This window comes from Triturus cristatus, chromosome 7, assembly GCF_964204655.1.
Source record: "Triturus cristatus chromosome 7, aTriCri1.1, whole genome shotgun sequence".
Classification (NCBI taxonomy): domain Eukaryota; kingdom Metazoa; phylum Chordata; class Amphibia; order Caudata; family Salamandridae; genus Triturus; species Triturus cristatus.
The window spans coordinates 569,562,886-569,589,879 of record NC_140590.1 but is presented as its reverse complement, the minus strand read 5'-3'; the positions used below and the strand labels follow the sequence as shown (position 1 = coordinate 569,589,879).

At 48.1% G+C, this 26,994-nt stretch overlaps 1 protein-coding gene across 1 annotated transcript in view; it reads left to right on the top strand.

Annotated features, from left to right (window-relative positions):
* Positions 1–26,994, top strand: part of HEATR9 (HEAT repeat containing 9) — a 237,439-nt gene that overhangs the window by 79,135 nt on the left and 131,310 nt on the right. Inside the window, exons 6-7 of the mRNA XM_085614945.1 lie at positions 8,718–8,774; positions 20,282–20,342. Of these exons, the coding sequence (XP_085471071.1) occupies positions 8,718–8,774; positions 20,282–20,342 (118 nt within the window). The remainder of the gene's footprint in view (positions 1–8,717; positions 8,775–20,281; positions 20,343–26,994) is intronic.

The window sequence follows — 26,994 nt, the reverse complement described above, 5'->3', positions numbered from 1 at the left end:
AACAATGAATGTACTCCAAAATATAACTCAGTAACACAATAGCATATGATTACCTATACTTATCATTATACGTGGTAAAGACCCATGAGCTGTAAAGACTGTGCTGTAAAGGCACTTTGTGGTAGTGACTGTGTGGTAAAGGTTATTTTCTCATGCACAACCAATCCTTGACCTCTCTGCACAGCACACAGAGTGATGGTCACATATATGCCAATTGTAATTGTGGGAAGGTGTGAGATATGCAGATGTAGGAGTTCAAAAAGATGTGGGGCGAAAAAGGAAGTAAGTCTCTTACAGAATGAAGGATAGCAGAATAAATCAATGTGAAGGAGAGAATGAGTGTGTTGGAGATACTCCAAAGACCACTATATCTTCCACAGACGTTAGTAATGGTTAATGCACAGTCTCGTGTTTGCACAATAAAAATAAATCAATTCTAATTGCTAACAACAAAATAATTCTTGTTATTCTTTCATCTGAAACAGCTAACAGGCATTGAAAAAGTGACAAAAGAATCTATGAGTTGCTGAAAACCTAATGCTGCCCTAGATAACAGGACCACGTCATCAGCATACAAAAGAGTGGGAATAAAACGTGGCCACCTGCGGAGAGTCTGAATTCCTCCATAATAGGACAGATTCCAACTTGTTAATGTACGAAGTAAAAAGAAAAGGGGCCAGGATACATCCCTGTCACACTCCCCGACACACTTTAAATGACTTGGTGCAAGAACCATCCATGTTGTATCTCACCACTGCAGACATATTTTGGTGCAAATCTCTTAAAAAAAACACAATATCAAGAACCACCCTCATTGACAACATTATTGCCCATAACTTGGCCCTATTCACCCTGTCAAAAGCAGAGGTGAGGTCCATTAAGACTAGGTAAAGATGCCCAGACATAGCAATCTGCAACTTACTTGCAGTCAAATGTAGATTTAGACATTGGTCACTTGTGCTAAGACCTGGTCTAAAACCAACTACAGGTCAGAAAGGACCTCTTTATTCTCTGCCTACACTGAGAGTCTATTAAAGGTTACCTTTCCCATTGTTTTCACAACTGTACATATCAAACAAATGGGGCGATTACAATGAGGAGCTGCTCCATCGCTCTTTTGAAAGATGGGGACGATGACTGAGGTGGACAAGGACTTCGGTGGGCCCACCCTCACTGTAGCATTGATGTTGTAGGCCAGGACTGGGGACCGTAAAACTGAATCACTCAAAAAGAGATCAGCCAGAATCCCATCAGGGCCCGTGGCCTTGTTTCTCGAATGGATTAGAATTGCTGTATTCACCTCCTCCATATCCACTGACAAGGTAGAAGCACCCTTATGACTTGCTGTTATTTTCAATAAGGCATCATTAACTGGATAATAAATTGGCTCAAAATGAGTCACCCATGTATCTGGTTGAATTTGGGACGTGGCTGAACCCTTACCTAAGTTGTTAAAGAGGGGGCGAGAGATGACTGCCCAAACTTCAGCACAAATATTTTGACTCAGATTCTGCCAGTAAGATTTTTACTCCTAAGGATTTGGGCTTAGTAATCCCTCCTGTGGCTAGCAATCAGGTTTTTATCTTGGGGATTGTTTCTCAACACTTGGCGCAGTGCTCTATGGGCCATAATACACTGTCTATCAAACCACCTCTGGGTAACAGGGTGGCCCCCCGGGTGGAAGTGACAAACAAAGGTTGGACCCCCTTCGCAATATAAAGTCCCTAAAATCTCCATGTCCTTTTTGGAGCCTCTCTTGTCTAATTCCAATTCTTTGCACAACTGACCATAAATTGTGGATATAACCTCAGCCGAGGTCACTTTCGACCATTTGGCATAATATCTAAAATGTTGGACCTAAGGGTGTCCCTTTCTAAAGGTAGGTACCATCTCAATTTCAGGTACGTGGTTGTGATCTCTAAAGCCCAGAGGATGGACCTTCACACCTTCCAAATCTCTAAACAGATTGCCTGAGCCTAATCAATGACTGTCGAACTGCCTCTTCCCGTAAAGGTAGGAGTTAAGTCCTCTCAAATCAAACATATCAAATGAGGAGATCAAATTAAATTCAGAAACCAACACATTTAAAAGTCGCAAAATTTAGAATGTTCGAAATGAGACTTGAGATTCTGCGGGGACTCCAGCTGAGGCTCAGAAACATCACAATGGCCCATGCATGGGCGTAGATTATAATCCCCCAACAATATTGTCCAGCGCTGAGACAGGTCTCTGCTGCTTTGCTTCTCAAGCAGCCTACGCAATGCAGTCAGATGCTGTGAGCGGGAATAACTGAAAATGGCATTATTAAGATTGATTACCAAAAGTTCTTGCCTTTCATAAACTGCAGCACCATTGCCTGGAGATTTGAAGAGAAAGGGGCAGATTTATGTTGCACTTGCGCCACTTTTGCGCCGCCGTTGCGTCACTTTTGTGACGCAGCAGCGGCGCAAATCCTGTGCCATGGTGCGGGGTATTTACAACGTGACGCATCTGGGAGATGCGTCACGTTGTAAAGCCCTGCGCCACATGTAGGCATTCCAGGGCAGGTGGGGGCGTTCCGGCGCAGGAACATCTCCTAAAAGTGGCTGAGTGAAATCTACAAGATTTCACTCAGTCACTTTTAGGCCCATGCTGCGTCAAAACCCTGCGCCTGCTTGAAGCAGGCGTAAGGATTGACGCAGCATTGTACAGATAGGGCCCCCCAGAGCATTGCTGGAGCTGCGTCGCGCTTGCGACGCAACTCCAGCAATGCGCCACTTTTACGGTACAGATGCGTCACGCATCTGTGCCGTTTTTGCCCCATGGTGCGCCGCATTATTATAAATGCGGCGCATCCATGGTGGCGCAGCTGTGGCGCATAATAACTGGCGCATCCCTGCTGATATGCAGGGATGCGCCAGTTATCATAAATCTGCCCCTGAGTCTTTAAGTGCTGGATCTTGCACAGTACAGATGGATTTATCAGCATCAGCAAGCCCCCCTTTGTATCTCCCAGCACTTGAATGAACTGCAGGGACAAAGAAAGCCTGAAAACTAACCCTGGGCGTAGTTCGCGAAGTAGCACTTCGCGAAGCTACGCAAAGTGCACTTCGCACTACGCGTAGCACTTCGCGAACTGCGTAGTACCTTGTTCGCACTGTGCCAGATGTCGTTTTCAATGATTGCACAGTGCGGACAAGCAACCGTCACTGTGCAATCATTGAAAATGGCATCTTGCACAGTGCAAGCTGTAGTTTTCTGCTGCTCGAGTAGATTTTTACTCGAGCGGCAGCTTTCTCAACGCGAACTGGTAGTTTCTCATCGTGAGCGGTCGCGAGCATACGCGACCACTCGCAATGAGAAACCTGACCTCCTCGCGTTGGGAATCTCGCCGGGAGGTTTATTTTCCATGCTCGCGATCGCCAACTTGATGTTGCTGATCGCGAACAAGGAAAAAGTCTCGCCGGGATTTCATTTTGCTTGCTCGCGGTCGCCAACTTGACGTTGAGGACCGCGAGCAAGCAAAAAATGACCGCAGCACTACGCAACACTACGCTACGCGTGTTCGCACTGTGCTACGTGCAATTTGCGTAGTGCGAAGTAGCGCGAACTTCGCAAACTACGCAAGCGTAGCGTAGTGATTTGCCCATGCTTACTGAAAACCATCCAGGGCAAAAGAGCTGCTGTTATTCCATGTCTTTGGCAGGGTAATGATATTGTATGAAGAGACAAAGTATATCCATTCTGGGTCCCCTGTTTTGCATTTAAACCTGCTATGTTCCAACTTAAAAAATGTAAATCATGTTTACAAGGGCCATGTGGGGGCTTTACATTTCGGGGCAAGAATGGGGCTGGGACGGCAGTTAACAGTCGCTAATCATTCAACATATGCCATTGGACTCAAAGGGGCAAAGCGTTGAAACGTCTGTATAAGATAAACATTAGTGGGGATTGTTAATCGATCAGGGTGGGCAGGGACAGGTATGGGCACCACAGATAGATTAGTTGAGCGACATACCCTTGCTTCCAAATGAGGAGGATAACAAAAACTAGCCGTAGAAGCCTAATAGAGGTTGACGAGGGGTGGTATCCACGCGTGTCAGCCAGAAGCTGTGTTGCCACCCTATCCTGTCATAATTTACCCCGTACCGTATGGTCAATTCACGCGATTCGTCAAACCATGAGAATAGTTTTGCCAATTGGCAGGTCTACTCCAATATGAGTGCTGAGGCAATGCGTAACCTTGTTTTGTTAATTGGGCAAAGTATTCTGATGATCCTTCCTGTAAGCAGTGAATATTCCCCTGTACCACAATGAAAGGAGTCGCCTCCAGCAGCACATAAAAGGCACCCCTTTTGACCATCCCCTTTGGTTGTCTTGCCTATTTCCCTGATTTTCGGGATCCCCAACCAATCTATGGGACAAAATTGGGGCAACACAAGGAGGTCCCTCAAGAGATACCGGGGAGGGGCTAAGGGGCCACTTGGACAAGGTAGATCAAGTGCCACCGTCTGAGGAAGAGTACAGGGCACTTTTAAAGGACTGATAGATTCCGCCACCCTTTGCTTGGCAACCCAGAATGTTGATGTCATATTCAGTGCCCCACTCCTTCTTAATTTCATCAGAGGATTAGATGATATTGTTAAGACGTGATTTGAGGCGTGAGAGACCCGATCGCATGAGGTTAGTCAGTGTTTTTTCTATTGCTGTGAGTCTAAAAAGGCATTTGTCCAGCTGCGGGTTGATCATATCTAGTATCCTACTCAACAACTTGCCCATTACACTCTCCACATTTTTGGAATCTACTGTTCTCCCCCCTCCCCCCCCCCCCAGCAGGTTTCCTCCTTTGGTTTGAGACACTCTTTGCTTTACATGAAGCCCTATCTGTTCGGTTCACCTCACTTGAATGGATTGAAGGTGACCCCCTCCTTTTTCTTTTGACGGCTGGTGGATCAATGTCGGGAGGTGAAGAATTACGCAAGGTCCCCAACTCATTCTGGGGTTGATGCCTGGTTATGCAAGTTGTTAACTTAGTGCCATCTTTAATCCCAACAGTATTAAATTCTGACCCTGCTTCCCTCACATTTTGCCTGCTTACAGGATCCTCCGTGTGAATATCTGCAAATGAGTTTGTCTGCTGCAGCTACCGCTACATGTATTCCATGTTCTCCTTCAGCTGTAGTGATTTTTTCAGTAATATCCCCAACCTCATTAGGTCAGAAAACCCATAATTGTGTTTTTATTACTAAGCCCAGTCTGAACGGGCAGGGAGGTGGAGCAAGGGATAGATGACTTGCGTTTTACCATCTCTGGTTTTAACACCCTGATACCAGATATATTTAAAAACCTGCATTGGTAATGCATCGGTTTCACCATGTAATGAATAAAGAGCTGTTTTCATCAATCTTCGTCCGGGAGAAGGAAAGAGCTCCCTGACAGATAACATGGGAGTGTTGAGGATGTAGCGCAGCGTCCAGACCTGCTGACTCAAGAGCTGGGGATCCCTGTTTGAGTCTCGGCAGCGCAGCGCACCATCCTGTGATTCTATGCAAATCACTTAATATCTTTGGGTGATAAATTGTTATAAATATATGCTGCAAGAGTAAAAGGCAAAACTTTATGAACAAATAGCTCCACCAAAGCAGATGATAACAGTACTTTGGTGGCAGGAAACTGATAAGAGAAGCAGACGAGGAATAAGCATTGATAAATGCAGGAAAATATGCTACAGTCAATATAAATGGAGGAAAGGTAAGTGGCATGCACATGAGCCAATGAGAAGCCAGAAAAGAGAGGAGGCGGGATGTAAGTCTCTATTAAGATTATATTGAAAACAATAGACTTCTTAAGCACAGCACAAACAAGCACTGTGCAGGCGAAACCTAAAAATCAGCACAACAAAGAAAAAGCAAAGTGAAGGAGAGGTGGCACGATCCGGTCTTGTACAAGCACAGACGGGCCCGCTTTTGGCCCAGTCTTCACCCAGGAGTGCTTTTCTCAGCCCCCGCCTCCTCTGCCGCAGGGTGTTGTGGGCTTTGGAGTACAGCCCTCCAGCAATGTTGGAGTCCTGCACCGTTTTCTTATTCCTGGGCTTAAAGGTCTGACACCAGGCACACTTGTCTCAGCCCCCACCTCCTCTGCTGCAGGGTGTTGTGGGCGTTGAAGTCACAACCTTCCAGCAATGTTGGCCTAGAAGTAGTTAAAGCAGGACCAGCATTTCGATGTTAAAACCAGTTAGTAAAATGTTGTCATGATCTCTGTTTCTGCTATTGTATTCAAGGGAAACCACAAACAGCCCTCAGTTATGATAGATAGATTCCATTTCCTTTCTCTCGCTCTGCCCGCCACCGCAGCTTTGTAAAGATGTAAACAGCTAAGAGCTAGGCTTGTGCTCCACTATTGTGTGCGCCCCTCAGATAGATTGTTGCAGTAGTTGAGGTTCTGCTGCTTTCTTTTATGTACGGCCAGCACAGGCAACCGTTGGACTAGGAACGCGGTGTCATTTAGTTTCACTTTCGTTCTACGCATTAAAATGAATGAAATATATATCTCTCTCTTCCTCTCACCCAGTTATCAGTTCTGCTGTAAACGCCAATCTTGGTGTCCTTTACGGGAGCTGTGGGTCGCTGGCTTGGTTTTGGGTCGGTGAGGAAAACAAGAAAGTGTTGGATCTTGGAGGCACCGAGGGACGCTGGACGATGTCTTTTACCTATTGCCACAAAAACTCAATTATATCATCAGAGGAACATTAGGGGCTTTGAAGCTTCTCAGTACTGCACATGAGTTTATTCAGTGAAATACTTTTTTCTGGTATCATCAGGAACACTATGTAATTCTCAGGGAGGTTTTATCTGAGCCAGAGCACTGAGTCGGTGATTCCTGTGGCACTGGCTGCCACATAGTGACTGCTGGCAGCAAAAGTGCCAGCGCTGATGTTATTAGATCTGTCTGCAGCATTCGACATTGTCAACCACTCCATCCTGTTGGACTATAAGCCTTGGGCATCACCCATTCAGCATTGGGCTCATTTTTGACAGATAGGATTGATGCAGTTTGTTTCACTCTCGCACTTCTTGTACACAACTATTACTATTGGCTGTGGTGATCCCCAGGGATTGACCCATTCTCCGCACTTCAGGCTGCACGTTGGACCTCATGTCAAATTCATCCACTCCAGGGGTGTTAACTTTTATATGTACGGTACATATACACAGAGGATACCCATGGTATAGCTCGAGTGGGTGGGGATCAGTCATCTAGAGCACGTTACCAAGAATGCATGGAGCTCTTCTGAGAATTGATGGGAAGCAGTTCTCTCAAAACCAATACTAAAATGCAGGTTGTGATAGTTTATGGAAAGGTGGATCTCTGGTTGGACTCCAACAGGCTCCTCAAATTATGGGCACCACTTTTTTGCTGTGGAGTTTGTGCACTACTGTGGTGCAAAACCTGATTCTCAATTATCATTGAGAAATTTAATGAAAATCCTATTCTTCCTAAATCAGGATGGCAAGAGGTCGGATTAAATTTAGATTAGGCACATTTACAGTATTTGGCTCTGCTGGGCTGTCTGGTGCGAGAGGTCCATTTTCGACATCACCACGCTGCATGCCTGGTCACAAGACCCGCGGTTATGCTTCGTGCGCCAACCGCCCATTGAGGAGCGCACACTGTTCAAAGCACTTTGTACAGTGCACGACGACTTTTATGGGGCTGCTTCAGCATTCATTTGTGGTGATCCCGCCTTCTTGACTAGCACTTTGCAGTTGTTCTTGAATAATCTACTAGTGGGACAAAATTACATGAGGGAGTGTGCAGGTGGTTGGAGTTTGCGGTTTTGGCACCAAAAACATTAATTTGATGCAGCGTGATTTGTACTCTATTCTTTTACTTTGCAGCTGTAGTAAAATTCCAAAACATGTTTTTTTCTCAAGAGCTTTCTAATTCTTTTTAGGTGACCTCCTATGGGCAGCATCCCAGTGCCATGAATCCATTGGTGAACAAGCAATAAATAAATGTTATTAACACAATGTAACATATCATCTGCGGTGTAATATGCTTTCTGCCCATGTGAAGAGGGAGGAGGCCACAGCCCTTCATGAATGTCCATCAGCGGCAGCTTTGTGCTGGCTTGGATTGGATTGCTTATCTGTGCCTTATCAGCATAGCCCAGTGCTGATGGTTTGATGGGTGCCTAATTACAGCTTTGGGCTGGGAAATGTAATTTTATACTTTGGTGCGAGATGAAGTGCTGAACTTTGCATCTTCCCATCATAATAGCGAATCTCAACCTTCAACATGGAGCCAAGGCTAGTTACCTCACTTCCTGTGGCAGAAGTACAAGAAAGATGTACTTAATATGAGATGAGTAAATGGTGCTGCTTCAAAAAACAAGTCTGGACGCATTTCTAGAAGCATGAACGCTTTTAGACTGTAACCACAAAATGGACCTAACTTTTATTTTAATGGTTTCTACACAATGCTGCATTTTTGTATAATTCATCATTTTAAGTACAGCATCTACACAATATCAATTCTTCAGAGTAAATCTGATGTATATATAAAAAGCGTGTGAACCTGGATGTCTTCACCTGACATAACATTGCAAATACATTTGTTTTTGTGGCACAAGTTGTGTGTGTGTGTGTGTGTGTGCGCGCGTATGTGTGTCACACGAAGAAGTGGACCATAGTGCATTGGTTGCTTCTCATTTCCTGATGTTTTTATTTCTTCTCTAGGCCCTGGGATCGCTCGGCTTCAGGAATGACTTCCTCCTGGAGGCTCTGCATCAGGCGGTGCGTATACGAATCCCAACAAAGACGTTGCTCGTTCATTGTGCACTGTATGTGACTCCTGTGTCTGTTTTGAGGAAGCGTACCATTTCATCAGGCCTGCTTTACACTGAGTTGAGGTATCCATGGGCAGTGTTAAATTAGGGATACTGCAGCCCTGTGCAGGCTCTGTCCTGTCCTCCCATCTGGGGCCTGATCACAAGTTTATCGGGAATTCCTGCAGAACCTTCTGGTTTGCAGCCCATAGAATTGAAAGGTGTGCTGTACCACTTTACAAACTAATCGCTGCTTTTGATGAAAACATTACAGTCCACTGTTTGTAGATGAATTTCAAGAAAAATAAGATTATGAAAATTGGCCCGGTGAATTCCAAGACATGACCCTGTAAAGCGAGAGGAGGGCCAATTGAGGTTGTGACGACTTACAAGTGTCTGGGCATTTTATTTGACAATAAAGTTTAAGTTCATTTACAAGCCATTTTAATGTTTTAAGAGCAAAACCATAATCTCTAATATACGCGTTTAAGTCATTACGTAACTCATTGAGATGGCAATCATATGGACATCTTCTTAAGGTTATGGGGGCCAAGTTATTACTGACTATTGCGTTTGGCTCACCCATCACCAAGGGAAAAGACTTTAAATTATTGGATCTATTGTTAATTAAGGCTTGCAAGTCCGTCTTTAGTATTCCTAAATCAATCCTAAAGTTAGGTCTTCGAAGACAGTCCTTGGTGGCGTGAGGGTTATTTTTGAAATTCATGCATTCACTGTCCATATCTGAACCTGGCTCCTTAGCAGATAATTGTTGGCACGAAATAAATCATTCTGAATCTGCTGGGGCTTGGAGATCCTAGATTTTTAACTGTTTCCATAGCTTTGGTCTGGTATTAAATGAGCTCAGTTTTAAACAGCTTTTTTTTTTAATCAAATCTGTTTTTATTGTTTTAAGAATACACACAGTGATAACAGGCATTGCATACAGAAGTTTGCAAGCATGCATATATTGTTAATCAGTACATGGGCGTGTGACCACTATAGTTTCACATGCGTTCAAACTGTACTGTGAATGCTCACCCAGGAGCTAGCTGTACTACATTTTGAGAATTCTGGTGCAGTCTCTAAGGCGTAGTAGAACAAACCGTGTGCCAACCTCTCAGTTACTCGTGTGATCCTATGCCAATCATTCAGCTCAAGCAATGAAACAGATGAATTACTTACAAAGCAAAGAAACCATAACAATGGCAGCGTAAACCATTTGTACATGCTTAACTCCCTCCCCCTCTACCTCTGTCTCCACCCCTCGCCCCCCGGGGTCACTTGTGTGCTCCTCAGCCATAACCTCATTAGTGTAGTTGCACTCGTGCCAGTGTAGGGTAGGAGAAAGTGGGACCATACTATCCCGTCAGTACAGCAGCCTGTGGCATGCTTCCACTCGCGCGGACACTGCCAGCTTCCCCGTATGTCTCCCTTTCCAGCCGCTGTAGCGCGCAGAGCATCTGCTCCCAGCGGGCCGCTATAGGCTCCTTCCGCAACCCCAGGGTTTCCTCCCTTCGGATGGCAGTCCCCTCTGCCCTAGCCCATGCCTGAAATGAGGAGCTCCATGCCCGTGTTTGTGGCGGGTCGTGTGCCTTCCACCTCCTTGTAAGGAGGCGCTTTGCTACTACGAGTCCCAGATCCAAGAATCGGGACGTTACCTTGTCTTTAGGAGACCTCTTAAAGTGGTGCTAGATGTGTTCGGGCTAGTCAAAGGGTATGGTACGACTCGCGCTACCCTGCAGCAACCGACTGATCACACGCCAATAGGTGCCCAACCCAGGACAGCTCCACAGCATGTGCAAGAACCCCGCCCCCAACTCATTACACCTAGGGCACAGTGCATCGTTGCGGTGAAAATACCTGTTGATCAGCTCTGGTGTGAGATAAACCCTGTGGACAATGAATAACTGGATTTGACGGAACCGCATGTTCCTGGGGATACGCACGGGACTTTTAAGTATCCTTTCCCACTCCTTATCCACTAGTGGCCGCCCCAGGTCCAGTTCCCATTTGCATCGAAGCGGGCCCAAGCTGACCGCTGCATGTTCCCTTAGCGATGCCGCGAACCAGCAAACCAGGTGCCTGCCTCTCCCCATGACATGCAGGTATTGCATGGTTAGATGCTAGCTGGGCTCCGTGTTCATGTCCCTCCATTTGGCAGTCAATCTCGCCATCAGGGAGTGGTGCGCCAAGAACCCCCCTGGCGGGAGCCCGTCCTCTACCACTAGGGTCTCGCATGGTATGAGCTCACCATCCCGGTATAGATCTCCTAGCGTACGTGCATCGGCCTCCCACCATTCCACGAGCGCAGGAGCCGCAAGCACCCCTCCACCACTAGGGGAACCCTCCAGAGGTATGGCCGGCACGTAAGGTACAACAGTGCGGGTGCACTTGTATGCCACAGCCAAGCGGAGCGGCGTCTGCTGCGTGACTATAGCAAGAGGGAGGAAGAGTCTGGTTATTTGTTCTAGCGAGTAAGGCGCCATTGTTGTGGCTGTATCATCCCTGCCCCTATCCGCCAACCAGCGAGCAACCCATTGCAGTTGAGCGGCCAGATAGTAGTGTTCGAAACAAGGAGCAGCCAGGCCACCCCGATCTGTCGGCAGGAATAATTTTGCAAGTGCCAGCCTATGTCTAGCAGTGCCCGAGACAAAGTCCCGCAACATCCTATTGAGCATGCCAAAGAAGGGGGCCGGAATAAATAGCGGCAAATTAACAAAGTAGTACAGGAGGCGGGGAAGCATGACCATTTTGCCGAGCGGCACCCTACCTATAGTCGTCAGTGGAAGTGTACTCCAGAAGCGCACCTGCGATTTAAGCGCCGTGACTGCCCTTCCCAGGTTCCCATCAAATAAATCAGCTGGGCGACGGTAGATTTGTATCCCCAGGTATCGGAAGGTGCCCTCTTTCCACTGGACCTGCGTACCGTCAAGGCAGTATCCCGGGTCCGCGGTCCCTGCGCTAAAAGCATAAAGACAGGATTTACCCGCATTCACTCGAAGTCCCGAGATAGTGGCAAAGGTCTGCAGCAGCTGGGCCAGCCGCTCCGGCATGCACCCCACATCCCTCACATACACCAACAGGTCGTCAGCATAGAGCGACACCTGATGAACCGTGTCCCCCAGTGGTATGCCATCCCCTAGAGTCGCCCGTATAGCCACCGCTAGGGGCTCAATCGCCAGCGTGAACATCAACGGGGACAGAGGGCACCCCTGCCGAGTGCCCCGGCCCACCGGTACCGCTTCAGAGACGTAGGGGCCCAGCCGCACACGGACTGTGGGGTTTTTGTAGAGCAGGTCGACCATCAGAAGGAACCCCCCGTCCAACCCATACCGCAATAGCACCGCCGACAGATATCCCCATTCTAGGCAATCAAACGCCTTCTCCAGATCTAGGATAAGGCATCCCGCTCTGAGCCACTCATGTACGGCCTCGGCTGCCACCCTGAAATACCTCCTGAGATTTAACGCCGTGGACCTCGCAGGGACAAACCCGTTCTGGTCTGCATGTACTAAGTGGAGGACCACTGGTGCCAACCGTTCCGCCAGCACTTTTGCGAGGATTTTATAATCCACGTTAAGCATCGCCAGGGGTCTGTATGATCCCAAAGCCATGTGGTCTCTGTCTGGTTTAGGCAGGGAGACCAGAAACGCCTCCAGCATGGAAGGGGGCAGCGATCCTTCCTCTATCGCTTTGTTGTAGAGCGCGTGAAGTAACGGCGCCAGGGACTCACGATATGCGTTATAGTGATCTGGCCCCGGTGTTTTCCCGGATGCCATTGATTGGATCGCCTCCCCAATTTCCTCTAGGGAGAGAGGTTCCTTATGCTACTCTGAGGCTGTGGGCAGTTGGATAGAGTCCAAAAACCCCTCCAGAAGGTGCCTGGGTCCAATCCCTTTGGCCTTGTACAATTGCTTATAGTGATCAGTGAAGGCCCGGTGGATTTTGCGTTGCGTATATACCAGCATCCCGTCCACCCTTCGAATTGCTCCTATCGGGGCACGGCGCTCCTCCTGCCGTATCAACCAAGCCAGTAGGCGGACCGCTCTATCCGCCCGAGCGTGCTTTCTGGCCGTGTGCACCGCATAGTTGTGACATCGGAGCCGCTCCAGAAGCTCCCCATGTTTGGCGCGGAGATCCTCCAACCTGTGCGAATGTCTACCCCCTCCTTCTCCCTCCCGCTCGTACCGCAAGAGCTCGTCCTCTAAGCGCGCCAGGGAATCTGAAAGTGTCCTCCGTATGGTCCACGTGGCCCCCAAGCAGTGCCCCCGGACGTCCACTTTGTGGGCGTCCCACTCCACTAATGCGTTGCTCGCCGTCCCTTCATTAATGTCAAAATATGCCAAAATAACCGTACCTAGGGAAGAGCGAAACTCCGAGTCCTCCACCGCACTTGGTTGAAGTCGCCAAGTGGGCACCGGCGAGCGGTCCGCCTCCCAGCTGATCTGAAACCACAGGGGGTTATGATCAGAGTGCGTCCGCCCCAGGTATTCTGACTGCGCAATGAGATGATTGGGAACCCACTATCCTGTCCAACCGGACATGCAAATCATGTACTGCTGAGTAGTTGGAGTAGATCCTATCCGTCGGGTGGAGTATGCGCCACAGGTCCTGCAGCGCCCAGTGCGTGAGCCAGTCCCTAAGCGCCTGCGCCTTGGACTCCGCCACCGTGGCACGGAGGGGGGGGGAAGAGATCTGTCTAACTGGACATCCAGCACCATATTGAAGTCTCCTCCTAGCAACCAGGGAAGCCCAGCATAGGGGTGCAGGAGCTTCGTCAGCTGCGTTAGAAAGGACGACTGATCCACATTAGGTGCATATAACGATCCCAGCAACATCTCTTGACCATTCAGTTTCCCCCGCACTAGCGTGTACCTGCCCTCCCGATCCACCTCCACCTCCTCACAATTGAAGGGGACGCCCGCCTGCACCCAGATCAGTGTACCCCGCGTGTGCGCCGAAAAGGTGGTGCCATATATTTGCCCTCTCCAACGCCTGCAAAGCCTGTCAAGCTCCGTCCGGGTCATGTGCGTTTCCTGTAGGAGGGCAATCCCCACAGAGTGCCGCTGTAGGTAGGAAAAGATGGAGTAACGCTTAGACGGTGTGTGCATGCCACGTATGTTCCAGGTCACAATATTAGTGTGTGTCATCATAAATCTGGGTAGTCAGGCGTGGCTTGGGGAGAAGTGGCGGCACCAGGGGGGGGGGGGTTTGGGCTATGGTCCGATGAGAGCATGTTGATGCGCTGCCATGTGAACAATATAACAACTGCAAACAGTGTAACAAATAGGGCGTATCCCCGAAGGGGCATCCGTCCAAACCTCAGAAACTCCAGTCAATGGTGAGCTATTCCAATGTAGTGCCTGGTGGGGTTCGTGCGATAACGGCGACTTGTTTGCACTATTCCCCCTCCCATGTCTCCTCTGAGTGCAGGAGGTGCAGTAGCGTGTCGTGAATTAAAGTAACGCACAGGTCTGGTGCGAGTCGCAGTGGCAGGGGCCTACAAGTGTAGACGAGTGTGGCATCTAACGCCGTGTGCGTCACGGCCCCACGCAGCAGGCCGCCCCCTGGTGTTACACATGTGCCCCGTTAAGCTCCGAGGACCCCCCAGTACACAGTGCAGTTCAATGACATGTGTGCAGACATATAAAAGTGAACAGCACGTTTCAGCTAGTGTGTGCAAACCCTGTCCGAACTTAGCGTACTGACATAATATCACACAATCTGGTCAGCAGTCTGTGGGGTCACCACTGGCAAACTCGAGTCTTCCGAGATCACGGTGGATGGAGATGACATGCCACTTGTTCCCGGAGCACTGCACGTGTGGGCCTCCATGCGGTCACTGCTGTGCGGTGTCCCAAGGGTCGCCACCGCCTCAAGTACCTCCAGTCGTTCCATTCTGATTCTCTCCGGGCTAGGTGCTACTGGGCCCGGTCTTGCAGATTGGTGCACCACCCGGCGCCTACGCCTTCTGGACCTTCTCTCCGGGCGGCTGCCGACATCTGAACCTGAAGGTCTTGTTCCTGTCCACTGCCCCGACTCTTCCAGCCAGTCCCACACGTCCGTCGGGGAGTCGAAGAAGTGAGCCCCCTCCTTCGTGACCACTCTCAGCCGGGCCGGGAACAGCAGGGAGTAAGGCAGCGCCAGCTCCCGAAGTTGACGCTTCACCGCCATGTAGTTGCTCCGTCGCCACTGCACAGCAGCGGTATAGTCCGGGAAAAACATAACTCGACTGCTGCCCACGGTCAGGTCGCCTGATTTACGAGTTTCACTAAGGACTACGTCCCTGTCCTGATAATTGAGGAGTTTGAAGAGGAACGGGCGGGGCCTGGCCCCCGGTCTGGGCTTCTGCACCGGCACTCTGTGCGTTCTTTCCATGACAAATTGTTGGGATAACACCCCCTGGGGCAGGAGATCACGCAGCCAGCGCTCAACATATTGCTCCGGGTTTCTTCCCTCCTCTCCCTCCGGAAGGCCCACCACGCGGATATTGTTGCGTCGGGAGCGCCCTCCCACATCGTCTATCCGGTCTTTGAGCGCATGGACCCGGTCAAGCACATCTTGTAGAGCTGCGCTGTGGCTCTGGTAACGGGCTGAAGCTCTTGAAGCGTTTGACTGTTTGCCGCAACCCTCTCGGCCAGCTTACGGTGATCAGCGTGGAGGAGGGTGAAATCCGACGTGACCTTGTCGATCCGCGTTTCTAGGGACTCATTGGTCTGCTCCAGGGTAATGCCAATCCTCTCCACCGCCGCAAGTACAGAGTCCACTTTGGCCGAGAGGGCCGCCGCTTGCAGCTCCATGTCTCCATTTGGGAACCCTTGTGGGGGGTCCAGGCTCCCCGTGCGCGTCTGTCCTTGCTGCGGCTTGTCCCGCAGCCGGCCCATCGTGAGTTGTTGAGCAGTAGGCATCCACAAGCTGTCCACAGGTTATGAGGGCACTACCAGTTGCAGGTCTCCCAGGTCAGGGTCCCCTCCTGTTGTCTAGGTGAAAATTTTGCCGCGCCACACAGCTAACAGAGCATCCCGCGGGCTCCCCCCCATGAGCGACGTCGGGAGTTCCACCCGATCCTCGGTGACCCGATGTCCGGTCTCAAGCGTTGGGGGGAGAGAAACCATCCAGTTTGTGCCAGCAACAGGCACCAGGGGGATGTTCAATCCACCATCAATTTCCCCTAATCAGCGCGGGGGTTCTTTTGCTATACCTCGCTTTTTCTGGGGCAATGCACCACTGTCCTTGCGTCTCTGGTGCACTGCCCGGCAGGACCTCCTGTGTCCCTCGCTGATGGTACTCGATGGGACCAGTACAGGCACGCCTCGACCCCACCAGGTACACCCGATAGGTGCCCGCCGGTAGACCACTGAGTCCCTGGGCGCGCCCACTCTATGGCATCCCAACTGCGTGCAGCGCCACCATGTCAAAGCTGCTGGTTGGTCCATCCGTGACAGTGCGACTAGTCAGTGCCCTAGCAGGGGCCGCGCTGTCCTGGCCGCTCCGCCCAGGTCCCCGACTCTGAGTCTCACTAAGGGCCCACTAGTGCCCCACTCACTATCACTGGGCGCGCCCTCCTCTTTCAGGCGCACCGCTCGCGCCGAAAGTTGTAGTCTCGCTCAAGATGGCGCCTCCTTTAAAATGGTGCCTGCTCCCTGCTTCATCAGTCTGCAGGCTAGCAGTATCTCCAGGCCTGGCAGCAAACAGCCCCCTCCAGCGCCTCCGCAGCCTCCTATTCCTCTGGACACTCCAGGCACACCGTCACCCAGCTCCTGTACACTAGGTGGCTGCTGCCAGGTTGTATTGCCAGTCGCTGCTTGCCGCCCAGCGGGGGTGCAACCACCCGTTCTGTCCCGTGTACCGGCCACACATGCAGCACGTCTCTAGCTGCCTCACAGTGCAGCCTCAGGCTCTGGCGGCGGCCGTTGCCACGTGGGACACTTTGCGCGCCCTCTCCTCCCGGGCCACGCTGCTCTCCCAGGCCGCAGCGCCCCACACGGCGCTCCGTGACCCACAGTCTGCCGGGCTGTACAGGCTCCCGCTGCTTCCCCGCACCAGTCCCGCACCAGGTGGGCACAAACTGCACCTCCACAGGAGAAATCCCAGGATAATCCGGGGGTAGCGGTCGGAGCTTCAGCAACTCACGTCCGCCATGTTGGCTGGCTGGCCACGCCCCACCCCAGTTTTAAACAGCTTTTAAACAGAAAGATACAAATTAATTCATTTATTGCGGATAAAGAGGCTTTATCTGCAAACAAGCATGTTTGGACAGGGAGAAATTTGTATCAGAGCATGGGAATTCAGCCTTATCTGACTACCTACTTTTCATCACGTATGAGGGATAAATATTTAAAAGTACGACTTGGCAGGTATCCCATCAAGGATGGCACATCGAAATTGATCCAGCAATGGTCAACTAGCGATTGTAGACTGTGTGGACTTTCGCATGAAACTCTATTGCACATTGTTTGTATCTTCCCAATCCTGCTTAATGCACATCACATTCTTTTAAAACCCTCCTCTCTCAATGTAGGGGTGAGATCTGCTCCTCTGGCCCTTATTTCATGTCTGTCTGGTGCTTCAATCTCACTAACTTGTCAGTTGATTAAGTTTTTGACCATTGCAGAAAGAATGCTTGCACCAGCAGTTTAAACACTGTATTTTTAACAATGCGTGTTTATTGTTTTACTCTGTGGTTGAAATTTATTTTACCCTTTTAAGTCTATGCACTTTGCACTTTCCTGGCTTCTGCCTGAGTAAATTATGACTAGATATTTACGGTTTTATATTGTACCAAGGCACATTGCACTTTTTTAGGACGGACGTATTCCTATGCCCAAAGTTGTCGTATTTGTTACGACTACAGGTTTTATTTTTATTGCATATGCCCAGTTGTTTGTATTGCAGAACGTCATATTGTGGTGTTTTATTTATCCAAGATTAAGTAGACTATCTGTCCTTAAGCATGTGGCACTTTGAAGTATTGTAAAATGTTACTTTGGGGAGTTTCTATTGACCAAATAAGCACGCAGCACTTTAAAGTCTTGTTCGGTTCTTTCCCGTAGCATTCATATTAATGTGGATGAATACCTTTGTAAAGGCAATTTTTGAATAATTGTGTGTTCTCTGTTTCAAGCACTCTGTATTTTTATGGACTCCGTTTGGTTCTTTTTTGTTTTAGGGTAAACACATTTTTATGCTTAATTGAGTTACTTTCTGCATTCAAGTCTATAAATTGTTTTGTTTTTATGCCTATTGGAAAACATTATTTTGTTATGATTTTTAATAATCATGTAATACATAAGTTGCCAGCACTTTATCGACAAACTCCATCAGAGGAAGTCAGCGTCAATCACCCAGGCCAGTCTGAGGCATGCATTTATACATTGCCCCTTCCAGTGTTCATCAGCCTGCTGCAGGGGGCTTTAAAAGGAGAGCACCTTTCTATTAGCTTTCAATCGAAGCATTGATGTCTGACACCCTCTTACAGACGGTTGATGTTTCACTCCCCTTCCCTCTCAAATAAAGTCTGATGGGCAAGCGTGCAGATATGCAACACCCTGTCATTATCCCTGAGCAAGACTGGCTCCTTCATCCAAAGGAGGAGCAAACCAGACCGCCTCTGCCATACGCTGCCATTGACCCGTAGCTGGACATGCCTTGTATGAATGAAAAGTGTAAATGGTGGAGTTCGACCTCTCCACCAGAACGAAATGTTGCCCCTTTTTCAATGAAAGCCAATAAAGTCTGGAAATTGGAATCCATGCTAATGTGGAGTTCTCCTCGCTTGCCCTGGAGAAAATTGTAGTAATAAAACTATCTAGACATTCGTTTTTATACAGTTCGGGCAGAGGAGCGTGCAGCCATTTTCACCTGTAGTGTGGCTTTACGCAAAAAATGCCTTTGTGAATCGAGCCTCGTGTTGTGTCACAGAACTATTTCCACGCTCGTATTTTTTTAAGTGTGTTCCATTTTGTTCATCCTGCCTCCTTTCACACCGTTTTCATCTATCATGTTTTTAATAGCACGGCGAAGCGTGTGATACACGTGACGCAGCAGCCCCTTCAGCAGGGCTGAGGGACGCCCGAAATAAAGGTGTTATTCGCGGCAGCGCGTGCTGCTTCTCTCACCTCACGTCAGCGGATGGGGCCGCGCGGCACGTCGGCAGTGTGAGAGAAACGAATATTTACTCTGCATCTCCACAGGGCAGGATGACAGATCTCCATCAGTGACCTCTGAGATGCTGCTGGAAGGTCACAACAAAATATATCCAGGCCCCGTGGTCTGATGAAGTGCACATGCATATGCATTGAAAGGAGATGATGCGATCTGTAAAGCCATTTATTCTAATAAGGTTTACAAGCATACAACAGATGTACGTAGTTGTGTAATCCCTAAATTAAAAAGAATACTATACACCCACGTCCTGATGTGGCCAGGGATTTTTGTGACCAGTGTCTTCTTAAGGATTTTGGGGGCCCCGGGCAAGAAATACTTTGCGGGCCTCTGTTCGGAAAAACTTTTAATTTTACAACCCATTTCCATTAATTTAAGCTCAGTAAGCGAAACGATATTGAATTGTATGTTAAAGGTTGAAACAGTGAAATAGACAGAAGACAGAGAAGAGGTTCACTTTCCCAGGGGCCCGCTGGAAGGTGGGGGCCCTGGGCATTTGCCCACTTTGCCCAAGCCTTAAAAAGTCCCTGCCCGACTGACTCCTATGTGATAAGTTGTGGAATATGTGGGAATGTCCGTCCACCCCGAATCACGCCTAGAAGGTAAGACCATGTGGAGGCGCTGTAATAACACAGGATGCTATGAAAATGACGATTATGACATTTCTTCTTTATTCCCTGGTGGTCAGATTGCAGAGAGGCACTGAGGTTGTGTTTTGCAAAAACTGGTTGATTTAGCCTTGAACACGCATGAGGTGAGACCCGCCTCCTCTGTTATGCCACACAGCGTCACAGCATCCATGCGCTGCGCGTGAAGGGGGGAGCGCTTCATGGGTGGAGTCTGCTCCGGACACAGTGCCAATAACATATAGTATATAGTCTGAAAATACATCTAATGACCCATCTCAGGGTTCAAGTGGAACCACTGGTGATCAAGAACATCACTGCAGCTCCATGTTTAGAAGAGGTATTTTTAACTCCTCCCTGTCTATGTAAGTCTTTCCTGGCTCCATTTTCAGAGTGTTCTTTGTTTTGACTGGGTTAAAACCATCCATCGGAAGCAATGCAAGAGGCCGGAGATGCTGCAAGGCTTAGCCAGAGATGTCACTGACTCAGATCCAGCTCTTCCACCCATGTCTGGCTATCTTCCCACCTGTAATTCCGTAGAGAGGTGCATCTATGGTAGCCGAAGGCGGGCACACCGGGCGGGGACACAGTTCATGAATGTGTGTTGTTTATCGCACAGTTGAGTGTATGACACCTAACTGGCCCTTCGTGGGTACTTATTAAATGCACTTTCTTTCTGCAGCTGGGGTCCAGCAAGCATATACATGTCCGATATGAAGTAGCCAAAAGCCTGGCGTTACTGGGTGAGTGGTCTCAGCTCTACACATTCTAGAAAATGATCTCCTACCTATTAGCCGCGAATTATTTATTGTTGTAATTTCTATCTACTGCACACTACTGCTTAGTTCGTAAAAAATAAATAAATTAATACATGTAGATTGCCAAAATGTTTCTTGAGATGCTGCCGCCTACTGCAAAAAGAACAATAGATGGACAGACTGCAGAACAATGTCATACATTCACCCCAGTACAGAGATTTGGACCTAAATCCATTGTTTTTTTGCTCCCCATGCCATTCCATTCCAGTTTGGACCCAGCCATATGCAAATCAGTCTTGACCCTGTGCCCAATGGGAACAGTCCAGCCCGAACTGCCAGGCCAGGTCCTCCCTGGATTGGAAACAAGCATACTAGGACCGGTTTTGGGGTACCACCCCTCAGCAGTCAGGCTAGGTTGAATCCAGTGGCATGGAGAGCACGGGACCCACGTCTGGGCATACCCGTCCCACTCGGGGTGACAAATGCAAAAAGAAAAAATTGATGGCATGGAGAACCGCCTACTATACCACTCTCGCCACCCACCTCCTACACTGGCACTGCCCATCGGCACCACTTGTGCCCTCAAAGCAGTGTTGCGAGTCTGAGAGTGCTTTGATGAAGTGGGATAAAATAGGGAAATGAACCACTGTTGGGTAGCAAAGGACAGTCACACTAATGGCCTAGTGGGCATTCGTAGCCCCTGGTACCGTTGCCACTGCACCTGCTGCACTAATGATGGCTGCGTCTCTCATTCTGTGTTAGGAAATCTTGCACTGCTGTTGCAAGTGTTGCACCCGCTCTGTGTCTGTGAAAAGGTTGCAATGTTACTGTCTGTGCCATGGCTGTTTGTAGTGCCTCCAGGAAGCATTGATTATTATTTTTTTAAAGTGAAAATGAACATGTTGGATTTCTTATCATTATACAAACATAGATTGACTGATTCATTTTGTATGGTTGCAGTGAGATTCACAGTCGGAGATGAGACTTAGATGATGTAATGCTTACACCTGTGCATTTCCGCTGCATGTCCCCGACCATAGCCCCTGGGTGTCCCCAATGCCCACGTCCCGAAGCGGACTTCCACTATATAGTATGGACCTGCCCCACCATTGAGCAATTCTGGGAGAGAGTAGTGGTGTCAGACATTCCTGGATGGGTGCCAACTACAGACCCTTTACAAAGACAGTGTTTTTGGAAGAGGTATTCAACATCTGTGCTCATGATGTGAAAGAAGGTGGTGATCCGTTTGTTGAAGGAGTAAGCTACAGGGTTGAGTTATCAGGATGTTCACAGTAAAATATAATACATTTCATTAGAAGTCATTTGCATATTTGTTGGTCATTCTGAAAGCTCAATAGGATTTGAGCCCTCAAAAATTGCACAACAACTTCATCTACAAATATTTTGTTTGTTTGAATAACACACAGTCAGGGCGAGACAAGTGTGTACATTACCAGTATAAAACAAAGAAAGGACTGAGAAGAGAATGGAGAAGGAAGAGAAAATGAAATTGTAGGACTAGTAATAGACAGATGGAGAGCGGAGGTGATAATAGGCAGTGAAGAGAAAAGGGAGGTCAACGAGAGATTCAAGGTTAATAGAAGTAGAAGACTGGATATGGGAAGAGGAAAAGAGAAAACACTAATGGAGAGGCCTGAGGGAAACACAGCGTAAAATAAATTTATAAGACTATGATCCAGAAACCACAATGGGGATAGCACAAAAAGATAGCAGGGCTTCACCAAACTACAGAAAACATGCATTAAGAATGTAGTAGAGCGAAATAAACATGATCCAAGCAAGGGACGGAAATGTGAACTGATAAAGTAAGAGGAATACAGCAGCGTACTGCGGGAAATGAGGGAAGCCTTCAGCTATAAAAATCCCCACTTGATTGTTTAAAAGCCCAGGACCTACCAAACCAAAACACAGAGGTGCATATTTACTAACCCCGGGCGGGTAACTCAGCTCCGCCACTGGAGTATACGGAGTTTTGCCTACTCCGCATTCCGTTGCGAACGCGGAGTTTAGGCAAAACTCCAACTCCGCGGCGGAGCGGAGTTAGCCGGCCCCTCCACCCTCTCAAAGTAATTATAATGTAAAAAAAAGGCACTTACCTGCTGTGGTTGCCTCCTCCTCGCCATGGCCGCTCTCTTTCCTCGTTGTCCTTCTTCTGTGATAACCCCTATATTGTACGTTTTGCGAGTGTGCATGAGCACACACCATGGATGTGCCGTATTTAAACTGCGGCACTCCATGTTGCAAGGATTAAACAGATAGGTCAGGAATCTTGACATATCTGTTGGCACAGTAATGACACATTGCTTGAGTGTGTCGGAAAACAGACGCAACTCCAGTGTCATTACACATGGGGTGAGTCCCATGTGAAAGGCCCTGCAGTCAGTCCTTACACCTGTTTGAAGCAGGCGTAAGGATTTGGCGCAGTGAAGTTGTAGAAGTGAAGCAATGAAATCTCATAGATTTCACTGCGCAACTTCTACGAGCCTTTTTATGGGGGGAAAACCCACCCTGCATACATTATACCTGATGTAGTTATAATGTGGCGCAGGGCTTCACAAAGTGAAGCGTCTGCCTAGATGCATCACTTTGTAAATAGGGTGCCGTGTGCTGCATTGATTACGTCGCCGCAGTGTCACAAGAAAGTGACTCAACGGCGGCATAAGGCCTTCATAAATAAGGCCCATAGATGGAAAGCTGAATCTCCACCCAAATCCACACTCCTTAGCAAATGCTTTGACATTGTGTAACAGTGAACCCTGTCAGGCTGGCGTCCCATGAAGAAGAGTCACAGCCTTTCCTCAATCCTAAGTGAGATGGTTGACCATGATTGCCACATTTAGTGATCCCTCGCCCGACATTCAAAATAAACCCTGTCAATGTTTGTTTCCAGCAAGTAAACCTCATAACACCACCCCATACGCCAACTTCTTCCTAGGCTGCTTGAACCGACTGAAAGGACCCATGCACTCACCTGAACTGGATAAACAGAGAACCTGGCCCTTGTATAACATCAAAGAAACCAATCGATCTGTGCAGCTCCAAACATCGATGAACCACTAAATCACTGATTAACCACGATTTCCCAAATGCTAGCTCTACGTTTAGCAATATTGAACCCACCTCAGTCACAGGGCACAGCTGAGGGAGCTGCTAAATATCTCCTCTCAAATGTAAAATACTAAAGTTGGAGACCAACGCTACAAACCAAGGGAACAATGTGTAAATGGACCATCTGGAACGAATAATATGGTACGTGAAAGCACAATCCCACTAAGAAGAAGCCGAAATCTTTTGTGCAAAACCCACGAGGGGTATCACAAAGCCTTCAACACTCCAAAACGAAATATTACACCAGTGGACTCAAGGAGATAACCAGCAATCAATGAGTTACCAAAAGCAGGGGCTGAAGGAAATCCTCCACCCCACAGTGGTCACCGGACCCACTGACTGCTCTGTGGGCGGGAACAAAATCCAAAAGCACAGTTTCTTTTTTAAACACTGTGTGGGGCTGGACACTGTATTTACAATAATGCTAGATACACTAAGGGTTTTGCCATTCATGTTGCACAAAATTCGGAAAGCAGTTCCGATCTCTGAGGTCAATGAAAAACAATAAAACCTTGATCATTTACTCGAATATAGGGGTCTATTTGTCCGCCCGCTACCGCAACGGCTGAAGGGACCACCCGCCATAGGTGCGGCGGTCCCGCAGTTGGCATTGGGATGCGGCCTCCATCCCGCATTTTTTACATTGTGGCGGGCGGTGCTGCAAGCAGCACCCGCCGCAAGGTAACAAATGCATGTTGTGCATTTGAATGCACAATATGACAGGCACCGCGCGGTGCCTGCCACCTTGTGCATGCAAATGCTGGGGAATACCATAGGTACCCCCATGTGCACCCCCACCCCCAACACCCTGGGGGCCTGCTACGGGCCGCCAACAGCAAAGTGTGCGAGCCTTTCCATGGCGGCAATGCCGCCATGGAAAGGCGAGTGAACGCCTGCATCGTAATATGGATGGCGGTGTCTTGCAGACACCGCCACCATATTAAACACTATTTCCGCCCGGTCGACGAGTCGACTAGCGGACAACCGGCGGACGGTCTTTCCATCTGCCGGGGTCTTCCCCGCCATTGTAATGTGGCAGGGGGAAATGGGAGGCGGGCGGTGAATGTTGGCGGGCGGATCGCCACCGCCATGTGGGCGGTGGTGATCTGCCCGCCAACATAATCGACCCCATAGTTTTTTTCATAATGAATGAATCAGGACTACTTATAAAGTGCAAATAATTACCCAAGAAAGGTATCCCAGCACCAAGAAAATAGCATTGTGAATTAGTGAAAAAGTAGAACTTAAGAAGATTAGCTCCTGAGCAAAGTTGAATAATTCCATAATTTTGGACCAAGATAAGAAAAGACTCTCCCACATTGCCTGATCTGGTTGATGTGAGGAACTGATAGCAGCAGGGCATATGCGTGGGGGCCTTCTGAACTGGGGCATAGGGCTGAATCCTGAATTGCGTAAATACAGCACCTTACTTGTAGAAGTATCTGTTACAGATACATAAATCCTTAAATGTTGCTTGTTTTATCGGGAGTCAGTATATGTTCTTTAAATAAGTGAAAAAAGAACAATGGGGAGAAAGGCCCGGTAATACTTTGGATACAAGGTTCTTTATAAGTTGCTAAGATGATAAAGACTTCTTAAAGTGTCCCAGATAAAGTGAATTACAATAATCGATGCTGGACATAACAATGGTACAGACCAATGTGCAATGCGAATTGAAATAAAGTCAAGGGAGTATCTTGCGTAGGATGTGTAAATAGAAACAAGCATTTGCAATGCAATAGGTCTCGCATTAGGAAAGTTTGAGCTATTGGTATTGTAAATGCCAAATTTTGTATTTGTGTTGGTTTTGAAAATAGCTAAATTAATAGCTTTGTCATTTACAATTCCAATAGTTTTAACTTTCGCAAATGTGACATTTGTAAGGCAATATGTGTTGTATTTACGTGACTTAGATGTATTGATATTACAAATAACAATGGCTTTTAATTTTTTTAAATAATTAATACTTAAATAAAAGTTATTGTAATTTATAATGGCAATAGCTTAAACTTTTGTAAATAACTTTTGTGAAGATTATGTTTAGTGTATTTTATTGTGACGAAAATCCAAGAACAGAAGTGAAATATTAACATCTTTTTGTGACATTTGTAATAAAGCTTGAAACATTGAGAGAACATATTTGAACCAGTTGTTGTTGAATGGTTGCACAGATTGATGTTGTGGTGGCGACGAGTGATGCTGTGGCGGCGACGAGTGATGCTGTGGTGGCGACGAGTGATGCGGTGGCATTCAGTGATGCTGTGGTAGCGCATAGTGATGTTGTTGTGCCCCTGAGTGATGCTGTGGTGGTGCTGAGTGATGCTGTGGTGATGCGATAGATAGATTGAGTGCGATAGATAGAGGGAGGGCGATAGATAGATAGAGGGAGGGCGATAGATAGATAGAGGGAGGGCGATAGATAGATAGAGGGAGGGCGATAGAGAGAGGGCGATAGATAGATAGAGGGAGGGCGATAGAGTGAGGGCGAAAGATAGAGGAAGGGCGATTGATAGATAGAGAGAGGGACGGCGATAGATAGATAGAGGGAGGGCGATAGAGTGAGGGAGGGCGATAGAGTGAGGGAGGGCGATAGATAGATAGATAGTGAGGGCGATGGAGGGCGATAGATAGCTAGAGGGCGATAGATAGAGTGAGGGCGATAGATAGATCGATATCTATATAGATAGATAGATAGAGTGAGGTTGATATCTAGATAGAGTGAGTGTGATAGAGTGATGGTGATAGATAGAGTGAGTGCGATAGATAGAGTGAGTCCGATAGCTAGATAGAGTGATAGATAGAGAGTGAGGGCGATAGATAGATAGATCGCGTGAGTGCGATAGATAGATAATGTGAGGGTGATAGATAGATAGATTTTGTGTGATAGATAACTATTTAGAGTGATGGTGATAGATAGATAGCTAGAGGGCGATCGATAGAGTGCTATAGATAGATAGCTAGAGGGCGATAGATAGAGCGTTGGCGATAAATAGATAGAGTGTGGGCGATAAGATAGATAGTTAGATAGATAGATAGTTATGGCAATAGATAGGTAGATGGAGTGAGGGCGATAGATAGAGTGAGGGCGATAGAAAGATAGATAGCAGTGTGGTGGCTAATGTGCGTAGGGCAGTGTGTGAGGTGGCATTTTCTGGGGTCTAATGTGTGTAGGGTCAGTGTGAGTGGTGTATGTGGAGGGGTAAGTGTGAGTGGTCTTTGTGGAGGGGTAAGTGTGAGTGGTATGTGTGAGGGGGCAGTGTTTGGTCTGTGTGAGAGGGGGGCAGTGTTTGGTCTGTGTGAGAGGGGGCAGTGTGTGTGGTCTGTGTGAGAGGGGGCAGTTGGTTGTTTATTGACTTGTCAGTAAACTGTATTTCTATTTTCTGTAAAGGCTGTATTAGATTGTGTATTTTTTTTCAATACTGACACTGGCTCACGTAAATGACTGCAGTGCCTTTGAAGTAAACTCTATTCTTATATATTTGAGGGTGAGGGGGTGCAGAGTTTGAGG